General features: G+C 39.8%; 1 protein-coding gene across 2 annotated transcripts in view; it reads right to left on the bottom strand.

Moving 5' to 3' along the window:
- Positions 1-3478, bottom strand: part of SLC25A12 (solute carrier family 25 member 12) — a 51043-nt gene extending 47565 nt beyond the window's left edge. The window contains exons 1-2 of one of the 2 annotated variants that reach the window (XM_026677713.2): positions 3092-3478; positions 550-603 (exon numbers count right to left, since the gene is read on the bottom strand). In XM_026677713.2, coding sequence (XP_026533498.1) covers positions 550-603; positions 3092-3103 — 66 coding nt within the window. In that variant the 5' untranslated portion in view covers positions 3104-3478. Of the gene's footprint in view, positions 1-549; positions 604-2828 lie in introns of both variants that reach the window. The other variant, XM_087949718.1, reaches the window with a different exon arrangement.
- Positions 3479-14588: the final 11110 nt, after the last annotated feature.

Below are 14588 nucleotides of genomic sequence, written 5' to 3'. Positions count from 1 at the left end.
GAGTCAAATATAAAAGGAAACACTGTGCTAACATGTAATGTAATATTTTTCTCATGTTAATTCTGTGGTGCTCCCCATCTGACTTAGTAAAAACCTAGACCCTGTATTTACTTTACCACTGCATATCATAGTTAGAGAGGAGACATATGTCTGCAGTCCCATAATGCTCTAGAAACAACCCTCTTGATCATTTTGTCTCAGTCCTGTCTAGACAGGAAAGGCAGACAAATATTCTTGTTGGATGCTCCCAAAAGAAGTTAATCCCAATGGTGCCTAATTGATACTGCCAGTATCAAATTGAGCAGAATACCTCATTAAAGATCTTTCTGCATTATCCTTTGTAGAAATAAATTCACTAATTTTTTGGCATGAGACCAGAAAATAGCACACAACAAAAGCTAAAAATATAGAAGCCTGCATACATCAAACATTCTCTGCATCTAATAAAACAGGTTATACTCTACGAAACATTATAAAATATTTAATGACAGTCTCTGTCATTTCTGTTATCCAGAGCTATCACAGCTCTCTCAGAAAAATATTACTCACCTGCAAAAATATGTTACGCAGTTCATTTGGATCTGCTCTTTTGGTTGTCTGAACCTATAAAAAACAATATTGGGAAAAAAATTAATAGTTCACTGGTAACGTTATTCAACAACCAAAGAGGAAACACTCTCACTGTACTCTTTGATAAAGGTAGCCTCCCTTATCTAAATGATAAGATGTTTACAATATTTACATACAGGTTTTTTTTTAACTTAAAGTGAATGAGGTGCTCATGCAAGCATCAAACTCAGGAGGAATTGCCAAGCAAAGAACAGATTGAGAAACAAAGAAAAGTAACAGAATTAACAGGATGCTTCTTGACGGCCTTCTTGATGCTATCAGTCAAACCACATTGCATTCCTATTCCATCTTTCCCTCTAGAATTGACTTTTGTGGAAAAAATAAAAATAAAACAGAAATGTGAAAAACCAAGAAAATTTTGACAGCAACATCTGGCCTGCAATAAAAAATTCTATGAACAAAGTAAGATTGGGATATGATAAAGTCTCACATGAAATTATCAAAATGTTCTAAACAGAAGGCAGCTTTGTTCTCAGGCAAACTCAAACATGATCTTGTAGGTGCCAGAAAGTACAAGCAGGCTTCCTCAAATAAATTAATCTCATTCCTGTTCCAAGAAGTATGATCATATATATAACTTCTGCAATACAGCATGTGTGAGGGAATCCTATTTATGCATATGGATATTTTTTCTAGATGTACTTCAACTGAATAACCTAAAAATCTATAAAATGACCTTATACAATGTTTTGCATTGGCCACCTACAAACTTTGAGGAGAAGATGACATCAAAATATCCACGTTTATTATATATTAGTGACCATTTCAATCCTACTCTTTTTTTCAGAATCCCCTTTCTGTTCAGAATCACTCACATGTCACTACTTTACATTACTCTTTACCAAGTGGGTATCTTCCAAGATATGTTGAAGCACAGGTCCCAGAATTCCCATCTACATTGGCAAAGAATGATCTAGACATCCCTCCAAAAACCTAGCAAACTAGTATGTAAATAAAATAGCCTCTGTGGTGCAGTAGTTAGAGTGCAGTACTGCAAGCTACCTCTGCAGCCAGCTGCCTACAACTTGGCAGTTCAAATCCCACCAGGCTCAAGGTGGACTCAGCCTTCCATCCCTCCGAGGTGGGTAAAATGAGGACCCAAATTGTTGGGGGCAATAGGCTGACTCTGCAAGCTGCTTAGAGAGGGCTGTAAAGTACTATAAAGCGGTATATAAGCTTGAGTGCTATTGCTATGTATGTAGACTGTGGAAATCATATTTGTTTCCCTTAGAGACTATCTAAACCTAAATTGCTTAATGAGCACAAAGCTTTACTTTTATAGATCAAAGACCGCATCGCCGCATTAAATATAACTGTCAACTTTTTCCCAAATAATCCACACCTCAACATTCCAGTGGTCATTAAATCGGATTAGAACACTGCTCCACCATGCTCACAAATCTGAGGCTGTGAAGAATGTGCTGTGTGCAAGGAGAACCTGGATTCAAACCCAGGTGTATCCAGAGGCAGCTTTTAAAGACTCTTCCCTGAATCTGCTAAGAATCCCTTCCAGTTTGGATGACAGGACACTGAGCTAGATGAACCACAACTCTTTAAGGCATGAGTCTCCAACTTTGGCAACTTTAAGCCTGGCGGACTTCAATTCCCAGAATTCCCCAGCCAAATGGTTAGGGAATTCTGGGAGTTGAAGTCCACCCGGCTTAAAGTTGCCAAGGCTAGAGACCCCTGCTTTAAGGCCATGTCAACTATGAAAACCCCCAAAGGCAAAACTCTTCTCAGAGGTTTTCCGGGGAATCCAGCAGGAGAGGCAGGGCGAAGACATTCCACCTTCCCTGGTGCATGTTTCAGATGGATTGGATGTTCATCATTACACTAACCCTTGCCAGTAAGTAATCAGGAATAGCAGCACGTCCAGTATATTCATAGTTACTCAAGCCAGGCTGCAAGAACGTGTAGTTGAGATACATTTGGCCGCAGGGAAACCAGGGTTGAAGAGAAAGCAAACCCAAGTCATCTGGAGTTTATACTTATCCAACATGCCCTCCACCAGACCTCTACGATAACCTTCCCCAACTTGGGACTCTCTCCACATATATGCCAGATTTCCAACTCCCAGCCTCTGGAACGGATCCTACTCTGACCAAAATTCCCAGAAGACACCGGTTGAGAAAGGCTGTTGCATATAAGCTGCCCCTTCCCTTGGCTCCACCGGCAGGACCATCGTTCAAGAGGCCCACCTCGTCCTTCTGTAGGGTCATGTTTTTAAAATGTCCGGTTTTCGATAGAATCCGCCGCCGTCCCTCTAACTAAAACTATTCCCGTTCCCGCCGTGAGGGGCCCAGGAACCGGGGGATGGGGTGTCGAAGCTATACTCGGGCCTGTCCCCCTCCCCGAAAGGCGCGGGTTGGCCCTGAACAACCTTGCCCGTCGGCTGAAAGAAAGCCGCTCGCGCCAGCCGGCTCCTTAAGCAACAAGCAGAGAGAAGGAGAAGGGGAGTCACCTTGACCGCCATGCTGCGCTCGGGAAAGCGGATGGAGGAGGTGGAGGAGGAGGAGGAGGAGCCTCTCGACGGCGCTGTCAAGCAGCGGGGCGCGCCGTCGCCGCCCGCCTACTCCAGCCGACCCTCTGCGAAGGCGGCGCCTCCGCTAAGCTCCGCTAAGCTTGTCCCGGGGTGACCCCAGCCGCGTTGTAACAAGCCGGCCCTGACTGTGGCCGGGCGGGGAGCGAAAAGCCAACGTCCCTTGCGCTACGTTTGCTCCGCTTTTGCTCCAAAACCCGAGGCCTGTCGGCGTTAGCAGGTCAGTCGGTCTCCCGAGTACCACCTGGGCGCCGAGAGGGCGTTGTCACGCCAGTTGCATCTGGAATGCCATGGGAATGCCGAGCCCTCGTGACCAGCGAAGGCGGACCCAGGATGGTTGAGGGGGGCAACAGGCTGACTCTGTAAACCGCTTAGAGAGCACTGTGAAGCGGTATATAAGTCTTATTGCTATTCTGCTTCCCCCGGACTTTATTGCCGATAGGGGAGGGGGGAAAAACAGCTTCGTTTTATGTAATGTGGTTTTCATCAAAAAAGATGTGCTGGTAAAAACCGCATGATCTTGTGTGGATTAATGCAGTTGTGCCAGGGTTATCAACTGGATCTTAAGTTAATAATGCTCACTGCAGAAAGAGTCTACAAAAATTATTTCCACATTTAGAATAGAATAGAATAGAATAGAATAGAATAGAATAGAATAGAATAGAATAGAATAGAATAGAATTCTTTATTGGCCAAGTGTGATTGGACACACAAGGAATTTGTCTTTGGTGCATATGCTCTCAGTGTACATAAGAAAAAATAAAATGCATTCATCAAGAATCATAAGATACAACACTTAGTGATAGTCATAGGTTACTAATAAGCAATCAAATCATACTAGGAAACAATATAAATTGTAAAGATACAAGCAACATGGTTATAGTCATAAGTGGGAAGAGATAGGTTAATAGGAAGAATGAGAAGAATAATAGTAATACAGTCTTACTAAGTAGTTTGACTGTTGTGGGAATTAGTTGTTTAGCAGAGTGATGGCATTCGGGGGGAAAAACTGTCCTTGTGTCTAGTTGTTCTGGTGGGCAGTGCCCTATAGCGTTATTTTGAGGGTAGAAGTTGAAACAACTTATGTCCAGGATGTGAGGGGTCTGTAGATATTTTCACAGCCCTCTTTTTGACTCTTTTTGACTCGTGCTGTATACAGGTCCTCAATGGAAGGCAGGTTGGTAGCAGCTTTGTTTAAACTGGTACTCAAGTTTTAAAAAGTCATGTTCAAGGGCAGCACTACTACATTCAGAAGATTAAAGGTCACTTCAGTTCAGAAAAGCTAAAGTGCGGTGGTCCTGCTCCATGAAATCAAAATTTGCCTCTCTTGAAAAATAATACAGTTCTACCAAACAATCATGAAAAGCGATAGCAGCAGCGAATGTGTCAGTTTTTATTTTTAATATGGTAAATATTAAATATAACTTGCGTAAAAAAAATATTCTAAGAGAAAAAAAATGAAGAAACACTGATCTAAGGTATCAATCCTTGGGCTTATCCCCTACCTGGAATCCAGCAAACCTTTGCAGAGGCTTAGATAGTTCTGGAATCTGGACTAATAGAGACCAGTAATTAAAATATCTCAATTCCATTGTTCAGTTGCTTGGGAAGGATTCAAACTCACAAGCCAAGACTTTTGCGTCATAGATGCTTTTCCCACCTGCATTTAACTATGGTACAAATACCTTTATTCTCTCATGTCACAATGATGGATGGATGGATGGATGGATGGATGTATTTATGGATGGATGTATATGTTTCTTTATAAAATTTATTAACCACCCATCTTACCTCAGGGAAACTCTGGGCAGCTTACATTCAGAAAGACTATACAAAGATAAAAACACAAATAAAATACTACACACAGCCAAATACAGCAATTGAAAGATGGGGATGCTCCCCTATTGTAGTCTGAAGTTAACTGGCAGAGCCAGGTCTTCATTTCATCATCAACTTGTGGAATAGAATAACAGAGTTGAAAAGGACCTTGGAGGTCATCTAGTCCAACCCACTGCTCGAGCAGGAGAGTCTATTCCAAATATTAGCCTCTATCTAGGATTGAAGAACTCACAGCTTCCTGATTGTGAGGCAAGAACTCCACCTCTAGGCCACTGCTTCAGATCCTCAATGACATAAAGTATAAGACATAATGTATAAGACAGTCTTAAGCGGTCCTTAGTTGTGATTTCCCCTTAGACTAGCACTAATCAGTACCAGTTTTGGAAAGTATCATCAACTCTGACACATTTTACCATTCATGCTGTCAGTAAGCCAGTCACATGACCCATAAGGCACAAGATCCATCAATATGGAGATTCTCAGTCATCCAGGTCATGGTTGTCCCAAAAGTGCTTTTTCAAGAGACAACTGGACTTTCTTTGAAGATGTTTCACTTCTCATCCAAGAAGCTTCTTCAGCTCTTGACTGGATCACAGCTCTTGATGCAGACTGAATTCTTCAGTCAGCGCAGAAGACGCTTCTTGGATGAGTCCAGTTGCCTCTTGAAAGTCCAGTTGCCTCTTGAAAAAAAGCACCTTTAGGACACAAGGTCCATCGGTGTCTGTTGTTAGCTACCTTAGGCTGATGTAGCATGCCTCTTCCCTTTTCATCCCCAGGTGCTTTCTTCCAACGCTGTTCCATTTTTCTCCTCCTGATGCAAAGAACTGCAGAGGAGCTAAAGTTTTGAATGAGCCATGCTCTCTTGGAAACTTGTGGCAATGGTTTTATGAAAGCCTCAACTTCTGCAAACATGCTGAGCAGCTTTTTTTGGTGGGCTTGCTCATACACACGTTTATAAAAAAAAAAAAATCTCTTTAGAAAGCCAGCATTCTGGTGAATCTGCTGGTTAGTTCAGTTGACCTGCTGACGAGAAAACGGCACTTTCATGCTGTTGAAAAGGTGGGAATTAGAACCTAGCCAGGCTGCTTTCTCCTGCTTTACAATCCAAGGCTTCTCACCAAGTTCTGCAAAGCCTCTGAGGAGCTGTTCAGTTGGCTTGTTGGAGTTCTCGTACATTAAAAGTAAAATTTGATAGTCATTACCAAAATAAGAAAAAGACAGCAGCAGCGACTCTTACCCGAAGAAGAATGACTTCCAGCCCCTTTGCGTGGAACAAGTGGGAGAAAGAAGCACAAGAAACTTGAATGTTGATTGTCACACGGTGACACCGTGTTTTTTTTTTCAATCATTTTATAGCTTTCTTAGATTTGCTACATTGAATCTATCTGATCTTTATGTCCTGGGAAATATATTGTTACAATTTTCAGTTCAGCCAATTACAGTAATCCAGCAACCTTTTTACGCTCTCTTCACAAGGTGCAAACTTAGCTTTGAGTTTTCTTGACCCAGACTATAGCAACTGACTCTTTTGTCATGCCATTGACTGCTTTAGCACTGAACCCAAATTGTTGTCCCAAATGACCACAGGGTGCAAGTAAGGAACCAAACAGCACACCAAATAGGACAGATTCAGCAATTATCAGGTTCTGCACAACTTCCTGTAACTATGTTGCTTGGATCCTGGAATTTCTTGCCAGATATAACTTATGATGCTCCAAGGGCCCTTATTACTCTACAACAGGGCTGTCAAACTCGTGTCCCCTGGGCCGGATGCGTCATGTGCTGGCCACGCCCACACCCAGTTTAGCAAAGGGGAAAAAGTCGTGGTACGTCACATGATGCTGGCATGATGAACCGAGTTTGACACCCCTGCTCTATGAGATACATTCCTGACAATATCAGTTTTCTGAATTTTATTACTAACATTGGTGCTGTCTTTGTAAACTTCAATGCCTTAATTTAACTCAATTTTACAGAAAGTCTCAATTTTATATAAAATTTTTAGTACCTCTAGTTACAAATGCCCAGGCTTCTAAAATAACATAAGTCTATCAAGTGCTTGTATCTCTTTCGTTATTGAAGCTCATTAATTCTGCTAGATCATTGGAGGGTAAGTAGGTGTTCTGACCCAGCTCCCCAAACACGACAAACCCTCTGACGTGAACTCAAAAGATTCCTTTATTAGGGATGCCGGCAGCCCAGGCAAAAAGTTTCTCTAGCAGGCTAACAAGTCCATCCGTCCGGAAGATGAATAATTGTCTGCTACACCTATTCATCTCCACCCCCTGCCTTTTATCCCCAGAGCCAGGGTGAGGCCTCGCTAGCAGTGGTGGCTCTTCCTTCACCTGGATCGGCTCACGGCTCTCTACTGCTCTCCTTGTCTCTGCCTTCTGCGCAGCCGAGCGTCAGGCACTGGACCCAGATGTTCCTCTTCTTCTTTATCAGCCACCTCCAGACCTGGGGCTGTTGACTCTCCACCTGAGGGCTGACGGACGGCCCAGGCTCCACCTCTGTCTCTCTCTCTGCCAGCTCCATTTTCTCTTCCCCCTTGGAGCTCCCAGGTTGCCCTGATGCTGACCCTGACTCTCATGCCTCCTCCTCCTCCTCCTCCTCTGATTCGGCTGCTGGAGGGGCTGGCGGCCAACAGGCCACAACAGTAGGTGATGAATGGGAAGTTTTGAACTGTACAAAAATAAGATCAACCATAGTTTGCTGCTTTCAGATCTTCAATTGCTAAGGAGTGGAGATTTTTACAATTTTAAAATAACTTTACATAATTTTAGATAAATACATCTTTTCAATCAACAGTGTTACATGGAGAAAACAAGAAAAGTTGAACCAAGAAATCAGTAATTTGAGAATATTATCTAGCGTATTTGAAAGCAAGATTTGATATGTTACCAAATCAAATTCTATAAGGCAGATTGAGAACTATTCCATATATTTAAAAAATTTACCCATGAAGCAGGAACAATTAAAAATGATATCCATGTGCTTTTGTATCATAATTTGTATAGAGATAGTTTTAAGTACTGTGCACCTGTTCAGTTGGCCATTGTTCATACTTATTCTGTTCTTTCATATTTCATCAGATAAAAATGAATGAATTAATTAATCACTACATGATGAAAGTTTGTGTTATAGTCCATAATGTCAGAGAGAACAATGGCTAAAGGTGTTATAGTGCACATTAGTAGATTATATGTTAATTTTTAAAGTAAGAGTTTATTAATTAGTAGACAAGAGTTGTTTTTAGTTTATTAAAAAGCTAGATGGCTAGCTTTTGACTGTAATAATAATTGATTTGAATATCCATGGGTACAACAGGAATTATTTTCAGAACTTAATAGGCAGAATAATGGTGCCGATGAGACAATCAGCTCTGGTGCTGCAGTGGTTAGAATGCAGAATTGCAGACAAACTCTGCCCACATCCTGGAGTTCAATACTGATAGGGTTCAAGATTAACTTAAACTTCCATCCTTCTGAAGTTGGTAAAATGAGGACCCAGATTGTTGAGGGCAATATGCTGACATTGTAAACCACCCAGAGAGTGCTGTAAAGCACTATGGGGTTGTATATAAATCTAAGTGTTATTGCTATTGCTATATAGCCCTGTTTGGAATGAAAATTCAAAGGATTGAGGGATGAAATTATTTTCTGGAGAAGAACTACAGATCCTTGCTTCAATCCTTAAATTTTTAACAGGGATCTGAGAGACAAAAAATCCTGCCTTGAAGTCTGGAGAAATTCTGACAATTAGCATCCAATCTTTTCTAACCTCTGGCACTTAATCTACTCCTACTCTATAAGCAGTTTTCTTTAATAGCCATCAAATTTATTTATTTTTATTTATTTATTTATTTTGTCTTGTCAAGCAATTATAAGATAACAGGTATAAGTATAAACATAGTTATGAATGCATGAAATGGATACATATAAGAAAAAAATCAATAGGACAGGGACAGTAGGCACGTTGGTGCGCTTATGCACACCCCCTACAGACCTCTTAGGAAAGGGGTGAGGTCAATAGTAGACAGTCTAAGGTTAAAGTTTTTGGGGTTAGGGGAAGAAACCACAGAGTCAGGTAGAGTATTCCAGACATTGACCACTCTGTTGCTGAAGTCATATTTCCTGCAATCAAGTTTGGTGCGATTAACCTTGAGTTTGTATCTATTGTTTGCTCTTGTGTTGTTATGGTTGAAGCTGAAAAATTCATTGACAAGTAGGGCATTGCAATGTATGATTTTATATACTATACTTTGATCCGACCAAAGGCAGCGTAGTTCTAGGTTGTCTAGGTCTAAAATTTCAAGTCTGGTGGCATAAGGTATTCTGCAATGAGTAGAGAAGTGGAGAACTCTTGTGAAATATTTCTGGACTTTCTCAATTGTATTAATATCAGATACATAATGCGGGTTCCAGACTGATGAGCTGTATTCAAGTATTGGTCTAGCAAATGTTTTGTATGCTCTAGTTAGTAGTGTGATATTACCGGAGAAAAAGCTATGCAGGATTAGGTTAACAACTCTTAATGCCTTTTTGGCTATGTAGTTACAGTGGGCTCTAGCACTTAGATCATTAGAGATGAGTATTCCAAGGTCCTTGACAGAGCTTGGATCATCAACAAGGTCTTGACTATTCAGCCTGTATTTTATTTTCTGTTTTTTTTTTTTTTTTTTGCTAATATGTAAGACAAAGCATTTATTTGTTGAGATTTGAAGTTGCCATTTGTTTGACAATTCTGATACATAGTCGAGGTCTTTTTGAAGGGTTAGCAGTATTGTTGGTGGTGTTGAATAGCTTTACATCATCAGCGAAGAGAACGCAATTGCTCTTAATATGATCACAGAGGTCATTTATGAAGAGTATGAAGAGGGTTGGTGGTCCTAGAACACTGCCTTGGGGGACACCACTGTTGATAGGTACAGAATTTGATAGGACACTCCCAATTTTGACCATTTGTTGTCTGTTTGACAGGAATGCTTCTATCCAGTTATGCAGGTGTCCAGAGATATCATAAGATTTTAATTTTAGGAGTAGTTTGTCGTGTACCACTGAATCAAAGGCTTTACAGAAGTCTATGTAGATTGCATCTATTGCTTTGCCCTGATTGAGTTGTGTAGTCCATATGTTTTTGCAGTATAAGAGTTGCAGATTACAGGATAGTTTTTTTCTGAAACCAAATTGTTTATTAGAGAGTAGGTTGTTTGTCTCTAAGTGGAGGATAATGGATTGGTTAATAATTGATTCCATGACTCTACAGGTGACGCAGCATAAAGAGATTGGTCTGTAATTTTCAACTAGGCTGGGGTCTCCCTTTCTGAAGATGGGGATGATTGTGGCTTGTGACCATAGTTTTGGCAAGGAGCTGATCCTGAAAGATTTTTCAAAGATTATGCTTAGAAGTTCGGCTATGGCAGTGGATAGCTTTTTTAAGAAGTAGGCACATATTCTGTCCGGTCCAATAGATAAGAGATGGTTTTAGATTGCGTAGTACTTTTTCAACATTGTCTTCTGTAAAATCGATATGTATTAGATCATTGTAGTTGTCTGTGGTTTGACTAGGAAATACTGGGCATGATCCATTGCTCTTTACAAATACTGAGCCAAAGAATGTGTAAAAGAGGTTGGCTTTAATGGAGTCATCATTGCAGTCTTTACCATTAGGTCCTTTCAGGGGTGGGATGGACCTTGTGTCTTTTAGTTTGTTGTTTACAAAATTGTAGAAAGAGCGGGTGGAATTGGTGCGTAGAAGGTTTTCCTCTTGTTTAATGTGATAATTGGTGCATTCAGTCTTTATCCGGTGGCATACATTTTTGTATTTGCTTTTGAAGTTGGCAACGTGACCAGATTTGTTTTTCCGCCAAAGTGATTTCTTTTTGGATTAAAGCCTCCTTATTGTTATGGGAAATTTGTTTTTTCTGGTTTTGGGAGTTGTTATTGGTACATATAGTTTGATGATTCTTTTGACTTCAAGTAAAAATATGTTGTAATGGTCTTCAACAGTATTGCATCCAGTGAATAGAAATTGCCAATCAAGGGGTGAGAGAACATTGTCTATAAGATCATAGTTGCCTTTTTTGAAGTTATAATTGGGGATCCCATCGTTATGATGATTTTTTGTGTGGACGTATGTTGAGACAAAAGTCAATCATGTTGTGGTCAAATCATGAAAGCTGTACAAAACAAATCATGTATTCTATGTTGGGAAGATCAGCTTCACTGTTTTTCTGTGAACACTGTAATTGTTAGACTGATTATACTCTTAATAATTAAGAATTTCAATAGTTTGTAAAAACACATGATTTCTTTATTTTGCATGTCCCTTTACAGTACTTTGCCTGAGAGACAATTAGGCCTGAAATCCTGACCCTCTATAGCTCTTGGCTGTAGCAATATGGTTAATTTTGAATATATTGGGAAGAATAGTATTAAAGTAGCATGTGTGTCATTTAAAAAATACTGAACTTAAACATATTCTAAATTCTCCTCTATGTGTATTTAAAGCTTCAAGTCTAAATTATAGTCACATTTAAGTAAACATTTATACAGTAATGAAATTTAAATACAGAATTAGCATAATGTTATACCTTCAACTGCATTTCCCAATTTACTTCCCATTATTGCTCACTTGTATCTTTTTCATTAAAAAAGCTATGCATTCCATATTCATAAATTTGTTATTGAAATATTCACATCATTATATCTCCATTTGTTATTTCTTCTTGAATTCTGTTACTTGTGATTGGCATATTATCCTACAACATCAGATGTCTTTATTACACTGGATTGGAAATTCAGTATGAAGATGAAATTTAAGTCATTTCAACTGTTTAATATGCACATTAAAAACTAATTTCAGCCTTATCAAAATGATCCCATCCCTATGATACTCTTGTTCCGGAGCCAAAATAACTGAATTAAAACAAGTATAGTAATTGGAGAATCTGATTGGTTTGCTTAAGTATGTTGGTTTGCTTAAGTATGTAAAGGAATGTGAATAATTGGAGAACTCTGACCTTTAAGTACAGGTAACACTTGACTTACAACTATTTAATGACCATTCAAAGTTGCAACAACATTGAGTAAAGTAACTTATGGCCATTTTTCACACTTACAACCGTTGCAGCATCCCCGTGGTCATGTGATCAAAATTCAGATACTTGGCAACTCTCCTATTTATGAGTGTCCTGTGGTTATGTGATCACCTTTTGAGACCTTCTGCCAAGCAAAGTCCATTGAGAAGCCAGATTCACTTAACAACCATGTTACTAACCTAACAATTGCAGTGATTCACTTAACAACTGGGGCAGGAAAGGTAATAAAATGGGGCAAAACTCACTTAACAACTGTCTTGCTTAGCACTGAAATTTTGGGCTGAGGCAACTTATCATTATACTATAGAATAGTTTGCAATGAGGTAAGAGTTTTCATATCTCTATTAAACTATATATAAGTAGGAATGATTGGGTTTGAATAACATTACTAGGCTAAACTAAACAAAATAGATCATGATGACCATGTGGTTCTACTATTTACCAGGGTAAAATGAGGGGATAGATTAAAACTGTATGTGCCTGTTTATACCCTCAGAATACTGTTGTTTTACAATCTTAACATAATTCTTTATTCATCCACTACCAGCAAATCACCACTATCAAAGTCAGATGTAATGCAACCATCTCCACAAGCACCAGGCACCATGGTCTGGCCCTTTCCATGTTCTGTTCTTTGTTTCTGTGTGAGAGAAAGATTTATTTATTCCCAAAAGCAAAATGTGTGAGGTTTTTTTTTTTTGGGGGGGGGGGGGGGGGGTTAGGCTACAGAGAAAATGGGTTCCAGAAACTTTGTTTTATAGGGGGACTGATCCTTGGTGTGGGTTTGGGAGGCATGAATTGTGTATATGCTGATTCTAGTGTGTGACTCTGTCAGAAGGTAATTGTCTTTCCTGTGCAGATTGAAGTGCTCCTATCCTGAGCTTTGATCCTGAGGTGCATGTTAGGATGTTGCCCTGAGGATGTATGAAGTCCAGAAAAGAAGATTGTCCTCAGATATATACAGTATATATTCCTTATGTGAGAAGATTCTATGAAACTGATGTACTGGGATTACTTGAGCCACGTTCTGTACTCCATTTTTCTTATTACATTTACATGACATCCATTTCACCAAGAGGTAAATGTAGGTGGCTTACAACAACATAAAACATTAAATATTTAATAATTCTAGGTAAATTTTAACACTGATACTTATTAACGAAGATGGCAAGGATGAGAGCAAGATGCACATAGGGTGGAGATAGAATCTTATTTGTATCAATTATCCACTTCCAGAATGACATGCCCTCAACGGAGCCAAAGGTCAAATGGCTGAGGTAAATTTTCAAACCCTTTCAGAAGGCCAAAAAGTTGAGTGCAGATTTCACCTTCAGGGGGGCATAATATTCCAGAGGGCAGGAGCCATGAAAGAAAAGGCTCTTCTGCTGGACCCCATCAGCTGGAATTCCTTGACTGACGTGGATAGGATGGGCCAATCTCATTGGGATGAGATGGTTCTGTGATCAGGACAATACAGACAAGATGGCTATTCTAGCGCCGACATCTACTTTAAAAATTACTTTAATTTCACAGTGGACTAACGAGGTAGTGATTATAATATACAGTACTGATACATGCAAGCAAAATTGAACCTTCAGAATTTTTTATTTACACAAGCTTTCCTGTTTCCTTCTAAACATTTATTCTTCTTCATCATTTTAGCCATCATTCCATTGCTCAAAAATATGTCCCAGAAGGGCAAATGAATTAACTTATTTGACAACCTGCAATAAATGGAAATTTGATTTTATGTAGGTCACATGCAGAAGTTGCAATAAGGTATTGAAAAGCAGAATGATCTTGCTAATTCCTGTGAATTATCACTACTACATTCCAATATATTCTATCCAGGGGTGGGATGCTACTGGTTCTGCCTGGCTCTATAGAACTGGTAGCTCTGAAGAGCAGCAGACACCAAACCAATTCTGTGTCTGCTGCTGTTTGGCCCACCTGCCCACCCGGGCTCTTACCTGACCTTTATTTCCTGCTTTTTCAACCTCAGCTGCTTTGCGTGGCACAGCTGAGGTTGAAAAAGCAGTAAAAAAAGTGGCTTTTGAGACGTTGCACACCCATCAGCGGTCCAGGCGGCACAGCTTTAGTAGTATTACACACGTGCAAATGCGCACAAAATGTAATCACCGAACCGGTAGTAATACCAGTTGAATTCTATCCTGCTTTATTTCTTATCTTCCAGACAAGTTTTTTGTTTTGTAAATGGCCTGCTTCTTTCACTAAATTTTATGGAAAGCAGTGTCTTCATTATGGAATTCCTGCCATGCTTTCACATACAACCACAACTGAGCCCAAAATTTCAGTTGCTAAGCAAGACAGTTGTTAAGTGAATTTTGCCCCATTTTATGACCTTCCTTGTTAAGTGAATCAATGCAATTATTACGTTAATAACATATTTGTTACTATGGCTCTAGTTAACATAATTGTTAAGTGAATCTGGCTTCCCCATTGACTTTGCTTGTCAGAAGA

This window comes from Notechis scutatus, chromosome 1 (genome assembly GCF_049901735.1).
Source record: "Notechis scutatus isolate UNSWTSFEM ecotype Mainland chromosome 1, rNotScu1.2, whole genome shotgun sequence".
NCBI classification, from domain to species: Eukaryota; Metazoa; Chordata; class Lepidosauria; order Squamata; family Elapidae; genus Notechis; species Notechis scutatus.
Note: the sequence above shows the minus strand (reverse complement) of the source record. Positions and strands in the feature narration are given on the sequence as shown.